The sequence below is a fragment of the Anopheles darlingi genome, chromosome 3 (assembly GCF_943734745.1).
Source record: "Anopheles darlingi chromosome 3, idAnoDarlMG_H_01, whole genome shotgun sequence".
In the NCBI taxonomy this organism is placed as follows: Eukaryota; Metazoa; Arthropoda; class Insecta; order Diptera; family Culicidae; genus Anopheles; species Anopheles darlingi.
Window position 1 is genome coordinate 6170001 of NC_064875.1, and position 8825 is coordinate 6178825.

Sequence of the window (8825 nt, forward strand, 5' to 3'; positions counted from 1 at the left end):
ATCTACCGATCGACGTTCCATGGTAGATCGATAACGACTTCCAGCGCTACCGTGCAGTTGAATCGGTACCGGAACGGTCCGCTCCGGCGACAAACGATCGAGCAGATCACGCGAACCGATCCGCGAACGTATCCGGGACTCCAGGATCTCGCGCCGTTGGCTCAGTTCGTGAAACTCCGGGAAGTGCTCCTTACCATCGGCCTGACCCCGATAGTGCACGCTGTAGCGCTCGTTGGTCTGGTAGCTCTTCTCACCGGGCACCGGTGTCGAGCGAACCACGGGCGTAATGAGGTGATCCTCGTCCGAGGTCGTGAAGAAGGATTTGGGTGATGTCCGTTCCACCACCGGGATTGTGATGCCAGTCGTAGTCGTCGTCGTTGTCGTCGATGACTTCGTTTTGTGGCCAGCATCGGTCGAGCCGAGGTAGGCCGAGGATTTGTAGCGCTGCTGCTGGCGGCCATAATCGATCCCGAGACCCTCGTCCTCATCACTCGCGTTCGTGTTCGTGTGACGCACCGTACGGAACATCGAGCGTGGTGAGTGATCGGCTTCATCGAGCCGATACTTGGGCAACGGTGGACTGGGGCGCTGCGTCGCATCCAGGAATCCCGTCGACGTCGGTGGTCTCATTTTGCCCGGTCCCGATCGTTCCAACGTTTCCTCTTCCTCCGTTGTCGAAGTGTTGGCGGTGTAGTGGCGGGCAGTGTGGAACGCGACGGGTGTCGTTGATCCACCGATCGCAGTTCGCTGCTTCGTTCGTTCGTTCGTGGCGGAATCCGGTGGACTAGTGTCCGGACTGGTGGCCAGCGGTTGGCGTGTGTAAGAGAATCCACCGTTTACCAGCTGGGCCGGTGGCGGGGAGGTGTGCCGGGCGTTGGACAACCGCTTGACGATGCCCTCGACCGTGACGCCCTTGGTGAGGTGTGGTTTCTCCGGTGGTAGTTGCGAGCTGTGCAGGTTACCGGCTGACCGCGAGCTGGTGGACCGTAGCTCGTGGCCAATCGTTTCCATAACGGGCCGGGCGAAGGCCGCCGACCGGGTGGCCGGGGAGGTGCGGTGCGACTGGGACGGTGGTTCCTCCGAGACGGCGCGCTCACGATGCCGTACGAACGCCGTCAGTGGATCAACCTGGGCCGAGTACTCAATGATCGGTGATGCCTCGATGATCGGTGTCAGTGGATCATGCTTCTTGGCACCTTGGAGGGTCGATCGGAGCTCACCCAGCTCCTGCGTAGCCCTGCGCGGTACCTTCGTGTGACGCTGGGACGTCCCCGGTCGACGTTGCTGTTGCGAATCTTTTACGCCCGAGTTACGGCTTCCGACATCACTTTTGCTACGTCCGAGCTGCGTATTCTTCGCAGCCGTCTGCTGGTGGTCACCTGTTCCGGCGTCCTGCGGCTGCTTACGACCGAACAGACTCAGTAAGCTCTTGGAGGGTTTCTTCGAGGCGGCGTCACTCGACGAGCGCTCGATCGCACGTTTCGTGCGCGATTTGCGCGATGGCAACGAATTGAAGCGACTGTCGGTAAGCTCGGCTCCGGTGGTGCTGGCCGATGATCGGCCCGGCGTCGCGCTACCGACACTGTTCGATCGTGATCGACGATCGATTTTGTCGGCCTGGGCAAGCACGAACTCTGCCTCCTTCCGGAGTGCCTCCTGGGACAGGTGCTCGGGTAGCTCCTTTCGAACGGCACCGTTGGCCTGCTGGCGCGTACCCGATGGATCGCTCCGTGAGCCTGTAAAGCCGTGAAGCAGGAACATGGTTTTAGCGTTATAGTCGGGTTAGCATTAGGGACAAACTATGGCGTAGAGGAAGTTGAATGAAGAGGAGAAGCAAACTACTAGCACCGTATGCTACTTTTTTAAGCGAAATGCAAGGATATCATCACACAAGCATCTGGAAAACACCATATTCTACTACAAGTAGACAGCGGAATGTTCAATGTTGACTACCACCAGGAACGCGGGGGTTCTATTTGCTAGTTGATCTATTTCTACTCCCAGCTAATGATTAGCGATCGATCTACTACCGATCTTCCAACCTCTACATAACGTCAAATTAAAATAATCCCCCATACGTTATCTGATGTTCTTGTTGTATGTTTCAAGCGGGAAAAATATCATTTAATGTTTTCAGTTTATTGACTTTTGCTCGATTCCGGTAACAAAATAAGTTAATTTGATTTCATTTCAAAATTCTTAATTCAAAATGTTTTGGGAACACTGAGCGCCCAACAGGCGCTCAGATTAAAACGAGATATGTTTCGATGTGGTCTTCGTTGTCCAGACGAGAGAAAAGGCTTCATATGCGACTCTTGATCACCGTGGATACTTCTACTTAATACAGCCCTGTCTTCAGCTCATGAGACAACATCTATTGTGGTTGTTAGCTTTCACTCTGGGGTCACATTTTTCCGCTATCCAATCCAAATGATTAAAAATGACCTGCGATCTCGGTCCAAAATACCAAAACAACAAGCGACAAGGTGAAGGTATATGATTAACTTGCTCAATCAGGCAGGTCATTTGCTGCGACGGTTCAGTTATCGTTGACGCACTACGCCAATGAACGTCATAATTCGATCTAACCTGACGAAAAACAACCCACTGCAGGAGACTCTAGTATGGAAGCCGCAAACCGAGAGAGTGCTAACAAGTGAAGGTCACTCGTTTGTAGCGGTATTAATTGGAATATAAGATCGTTAATCAAGCCACCATCAACAATGAGCCGATCATACACGCGCCGCACAAAAACGGCCGAGAGGCCGGGCCTAATCCAACCGGCACAAGAAAACCCCGAACGTCACAATGCGGAAATGCTCTCCCTAGTGTCGTCGTCGTCGTCGTAGTCGTCGCATACCGTCTTGGCTTGGGGATTGGACGCTCGATTTCGATTTCATTAATTACCCTCCCTGGTTGCTGCTGCTGCTGCCGATCGCGGGCCTGTTGCTTTGGCCAACAACGGCAACGATACTACCGCGTGCTGCTTCCTGGAGGCCTCTGCCCTACATGACGATCAGTGGTTGCGGTAGGACGACCTTGCCAACCGGCTTGCTACCACCATGCCTTTCACTGGCACCGAAGTTCGGACCGGCGACGTAGACGAACTGCACGAAACCCGTCCCGTCCCGTCTTGCTGGTCGCGGCAGGAATGCAACGAGTCACCGCCACCGTCGTCGACGCCGCCATCGTGCATTGTCGAGGGAGCAAAAACCTCTTAAAACCCCCGGAGGCTTCGTGCGGCTTAAGGGCTGATCAACGTGTAAATCCCTTCGCAACTGTCAAACCTCTCATCTCATCTGACCGGGCAAGAGGAGAGGAGAGCGAGGAGCAGATCGCCGTTTGGCACTCACTCACTCACTCACTCGCCTTCGTTCGAGCTGGAAGCTGCATGAATTAAGCGAAAGGGACGCCGGGGGTACGAGCATTACTCTATCTATGCTATTATGCAAATGTGCTGCTCCCTTGACCGCGCACCCTGCTCCCCCCTTCCTGCCGGCTAACGAATGCACTTACGCTGATCGTGCGCATGCGGGAGAGGAGGGTTGACTGACTGGCTTTGTCCTACACTGGCCAGCCTTCCCACCACGGTGACCACGACGACGACGATCATGCAAGTTATGCTACAACCAGGTGTCTTGCGCTCCACGCGCTAATCCGCGTTATACACACTTGACGCGAGTCTGGTGTTGGTGAAGCAGTGTAAACACTAGTTTGAATAGGCGGACGCAGGATGAGAGAACCAGCAACAGAACCCCCCAAAGCACTTGACTATCGATGGCGGCTTCTGCGGGTCCGACTTGTCCGGTGGTCTATTGTACGCGCTGTATCGATCGCTCGAGCGATGTGGAAACGATCGGTTATTTGTACCGCTTTAGCCGCATGCTCGCGCCCGCAGCAAGTTACCGTATGCGGCAGGCTTGTGCTGTAACTCGTCCAAGCATCGCGTGCCGCATGTTTCGCTACACTTTGGCATACCAATTCGGGTATGGCATAACGCAGTTTGATCAGGAGTGTAAATTGTCCTCGTTTGTTATTTTATAGCCCTAATGTCACTATGCAGTTTTTAACAAATCTGGTAGACAATAAAACATAACAAAGAAGAGCATATGGGAAGCTAAAATGTGATTCGTTATTTATTATTCATATTAAATTTAAAAAGGAATCTCTAATAGGTAGAAATTCTATCAACTCAAACAAATATATTAATCTAACATTGAATCAATGTATTAAGACTTGCAAAACTCATATTGAAAAAACAGAACGTTTCATTAAACTATAGAAGCTTGAATGAAACAAAAGATAAACATTTCTCCAAAAGAGATAAGCCAATAGAAAATAATAAACTGCTTTAATGCTAGTGGAATCAATACAGTATAAACCAACTCCGAAGCAAAATCAATGACCTGCGCTCGACACAAAATTATTTAGTATAATCGTTCTACCACCTTTTGGCATCGGTTAATGGCCGCTGCGGCACCCAAGAGCAACATTCAATCCATCAAGTCACCCACAACCGGCTCATCCTCACGCATCGCGGACGTTGGCGCGGATACAACATTTCTTGCCGCAAGACGAATCGAACCACTAACATCTATCTATCCAAGGTTAACCCTAGACCGGGTTCAGCAGCACCAGCTGCACCAGCATCATCATCAGGATCAGGACAAACGGGTAGCAGTGCGACCTCTCCATCTTTACGCACCCTTCTACGTCACACCACAGTGCCGCGTGCAGCGTGTAATTTGCGGGCTGACAGGTACAAATGGAATCGGTGCGGCACTGATTGCAACTTTGTTGCCATCCTGGCGGTGGCTCTCTATGTTGTTACATTGCCAGATCGGTCCCACGTGTGTGTGTGTTTGACAGGTCGACCGGTTACCGGGACCGGGAACCGGTGCCCCCGGGTCTCCGTCTCAGCAAGTCTCATTACAACCAATAGATGACAAACGGAGCGGCAACCAAAAGCTCAGGCAGCCTAATGGAGCGTCCGCGAGACAACGACTAATGGGTTGATTCCCCCGCTGAGGAAGGGCTGGTGGTGATCGCAAGGAGCAAGGCAATAATCTTTCTTATCGGCCCGCAAGAACGCCGGGGCCGGCACGATCGCTTATTACGCGCCTATTTCCCCCGGGGATGAGTAAGTGCGAACGCGCTCCGCGTAATCCCAGGGTTCTGGTCAGCGGAATGGTCGCTTGCTTCTGGCTGTTTGAAGATCGCTCGCTGGGGAGCATGTGTAATCCATTCTGGCCGTATCGGTATTCTACTATCCAGCTAGCCAGGTCTCGAGGGCCTCCATCGTGTGACGTCCCATGTGTCCAACGACGTCAAACGGCGTCGCGCGTCCCCAAACAACAAACATCAGGCTTTGTTTTAGTTTTCCCTCTGCTTGAATGACGCCCAGTGTCCCAGGGAATGTCCGGAGCGAGGTGTTACGGACCCCAGGTGGATCATACGCATCATAATGACGCGTGACGTGAATGAAGTCGTTTGTTTAGCGTGGGTTAAGGTTGTGTGCGCCCACGACACTCACCGAAAAGGTCACCGGAAACACTTGTTTGCTGCTGTTGCTGCCAGGCAGCTGTGACACTTTCAGCTCTGGCACCTCTGGTCGCAAGCTGCCGGGGCACTTTTGCTGCTGCCCGGAATCGCGATAATTGAATCGTCGCATCGCTGGTGACACCGCGAACTGGCGTCTGTTTAGTTGATGCTTAAAACATGATGTTTGGCCATTTGGAAGCAAAACACTTTCGGCCAGTGGGACGTGGGAGAAAGACGCCAACGCACGGGGCGGACCACGACCGCGAACGTTCGTTCGCTCACACGCACACTTCCGTTTCCGTTCGCCATACTCGTGGCGTGGCCAGACGACGACGTTCAAAGCCTACCGAACTGGTGCACACGAACCACTTGGCCGATCTCCGTGGGTGAGAACGAAGCGTGCAGCGTGCATTGTAGCGGAGCCCTTGTCCTTCAACTTCAAACCATTCAATACCGTTATGGATCGCTTGGATCGTTGTCGATCGTTCGCCTTTCGTTGGTAATCGAATTACATCAATGGTCAAGGTAAGCGGCTGACTTAATTTCCCATCAAGCACCACCAATGACCCTCAGATTGAAGCCATTTTCTAACGCCTTTCGAACGCTTTGTTTTGGTACAAATCGGGGCGACAATGAGCTGTTGCGAGTTGCCGGAATACGCTGACGTAGCGGGGATCATCCAGTGCGCCCACATCATCCCCTAGTCCTCCAGTGGATGACGCCACTGGACCACGGTCTGATCGCTGTTCGTATCGAACAAGGAAGCGACTCATCTGCACCCGGGCGCGTGGGTACCTCGCTCTGCTCTCGATTTATATAGAATCGTCCACACACACACACACACAAACGCATGCGTAGGAACATAGGTGGCCTCCTCCCCTAAATTCCCCCCTTCTTTGGCACCACAACCCCCGGACAGGTGTGACGACATTTCGGAACTCCTTGTTGAGAGACATAGCTATGAGACCTTCATAGGCATGGGTGGGCAGGGTGGCAGCGGTTTAGTTGGTCATTAAGTGTGTTATCGTGTTGCTGGTTACACACACTCACGCCCGTCCGTTCGTGTGGAGGTTACCAATGAGCGGAAAGGGGTATTAGAAGCCGTGCCAACGTCTCTTTGGCTTTGGAGTGCACACACAGATGGTGCACGGTGTGTTACGGTGCATTTAGTAGGTCGATCGGTCGCGCCACTAGACGACACGCGCCACGTCAAGTGACGCCTCCGTTCCAGCAGCAGCAGCAGCGATCTGGTTGCTCGTTTTAGTTCCCTAGTTGTTGGCTGGTTGCGTATTGTTGTGTTATCCCGTACCAAAGTTCAATCTTTTAGTTAAAACACACACACACACTAATTTTAAAAACACACGCGGGCACACTGAACAACACGGGATAAGGAAGCGTGAACTGAGTTGGGTTTAGTTTTTGGGCAAGTGAGCTGGCATAGAAGAGGTAGATGGAGGTAGAAATAATGAAGACTGATAACTGGCAGAGAGAGAGAGAGCAGATCACTAACCGATGCGTTTCACATGGACATCCCGATTGAAGGAAACACGTGGTCCGGTTGGCGCTACAGTCACCGCCAATGGGTCCACCTCGGTCGACATCTTCGCGAATCACTCACTACCCATCCGACTCACGCGCGTCCGCTGCTCATACTTTCGTTCGTACCGACGGACAGCAACCACATGGCTTCACACTTTATCACGTAGGGCTAGCTTAATTATCTATCCATTTGCAGACATGCCTAGCACTAGGGACTACTTAATCGTCTCTGGTCTGATCGTAAGATGGAAAGGAAGGAATAGATCAATGTTTAAATAATAAACTATAAGGAAGCAATAGGCAAATGAAGAGAATGTAAGGAATTTCCACCATGAAACGTTGAGCGCAAGATCTTCTTTTTATGAATATTTGATTTAACAATAAATGAGCCTTTTGTAAATGTCAATGAAATGATGGAAATGAAATATACACAGCATAAAGAAACAGTCCGAAAGATTCTCCATACGGTGCGATCATGCAGATGTCATGAATGAACTATTTGAATCCGATGAAGGAAAAGGGAAAAATAATGTCGTTAATTTGCAGCAATCTAACATGAACAGTATAACAGTATAAATTATGAATGCTAGGGATGTGTAAAGGCTCGCTAAACTTCATCTAAAGTCATTGCATAAACTCGAAAAGGATGTATTTGGAACCCGATAAAATCATTCAACTACTTGAAATCGCTTGGAAGCAATATCGATAAGAAGTCAGTCCTTGATGTGTTTTACTACCACTATGTACAACATCGATCAATTTTAATCGTATATACAGTAGAACCTAAGAGAAAGATACCAAGACTCTCTATTTACAAACGGACGAACAACATTTACATTCCCCCCAATTAGGTTATTAACAGTTATTTCGTGCGTGAATTTGGTGCGTTATTTTCATTCCAAAACACTTTCAAGAAGCCGCCAAAAATGTAAGCAATCGATAAAAAAAAACGTTCGCGCTTCCGTGGCTCAACCACACCAACAAAAGCGATCAGTGACATTGACACTCGAGTGTCCGGGTCTCCGGACACGGATGATCTTTGCAGTTTTTTTTACAAAATAATTACTTCTAGCCTAGCAAGCGCGTAAGCGATCGAGCTTCCGCGTGGCAAGTATGTTCCATGCTTTGCTTGTTCAACGACCCTGCCACCATCCATCATCCCGTGTTCACCGAGATAGACTGGCCATAGGGGTGGCTTGAACGCGACAGGCTAATTAAGCGGCCGCCGATGTTCGTTCTCGACGGATGCCAACGGATGAATGCATTCCCTATAGCCTTCCCTGTCGACTCTGGGCCCGTGCCTTTGCACTTCCTTCCATTCCCCGAAGCGCAATCGATAACTTACCGACAGCCAGACCGCCCAAGGACGCACCCGTGGACCGAACCCGTTCCGAAACGGTGAATTGACCTCCGGAGCGAAGGGCCTTTGGCGTTTCACCTGAACCGGCTCCCGGTTCGAACTCCACCAAGGTTGCAGATGAATCTGTAATCAAATGTCAACGAGAAGAAAAGAAACCATCAGTATCGGTTAAGTAGTGTTAAGCAGTAGCTTCTCCAACTCCTGGACCAACAAACGCATTTCCGGAGCCGAGGAAACCGAGGTGTATTGACCACAGCCTACTCTGACCTTCATTTGCGTGAAGTTCATCTTCCCGTAGCACTTCACGTCCGCGCGAGTTGCAGGCCAAACCAATCATCTCCCGGGGGGCAACGCATCTTCTTCAGGCCACCAGAAAAGGGAAACA

The 8825-nt window shown here is 51.2% G+C and overlaps 1 protein-coding gene across 1 annotated transcript in view; it reads right to left on the reverse strand.

Moving 5' to 3' along the window:
• Nucleotides 1-8552, reverse strand: part of LOC125956265 (uncharacterized) — an 11618-nt gene extending 3066 nt beyond the window's left edge. Inside the window, exons 1-3 of the mRNA XM_049687966.1 lie at nt 8426-8552; nt 7052-7314; nt 1-1736 (exon numbers count right to left, since the gene is read on the reverse strand). The exon at nt 1-1736 is cut by the window's left edge and continues 449 nt beyond it. Of these exons, the coding sequence (XP_049543923.1) occupies nt 1-1736; nt 7052-7142 (1827 nt within the window). The 5' untranslated portion in view covers nt 7143-7314; nt 8426-8552. The remainder of the gene's footprint in view (nt 1737-7051; nt 7315-8425) is intronic.
• Between the last annotated feature and the right edge of the window lie 273 nt (nt 8553-8825).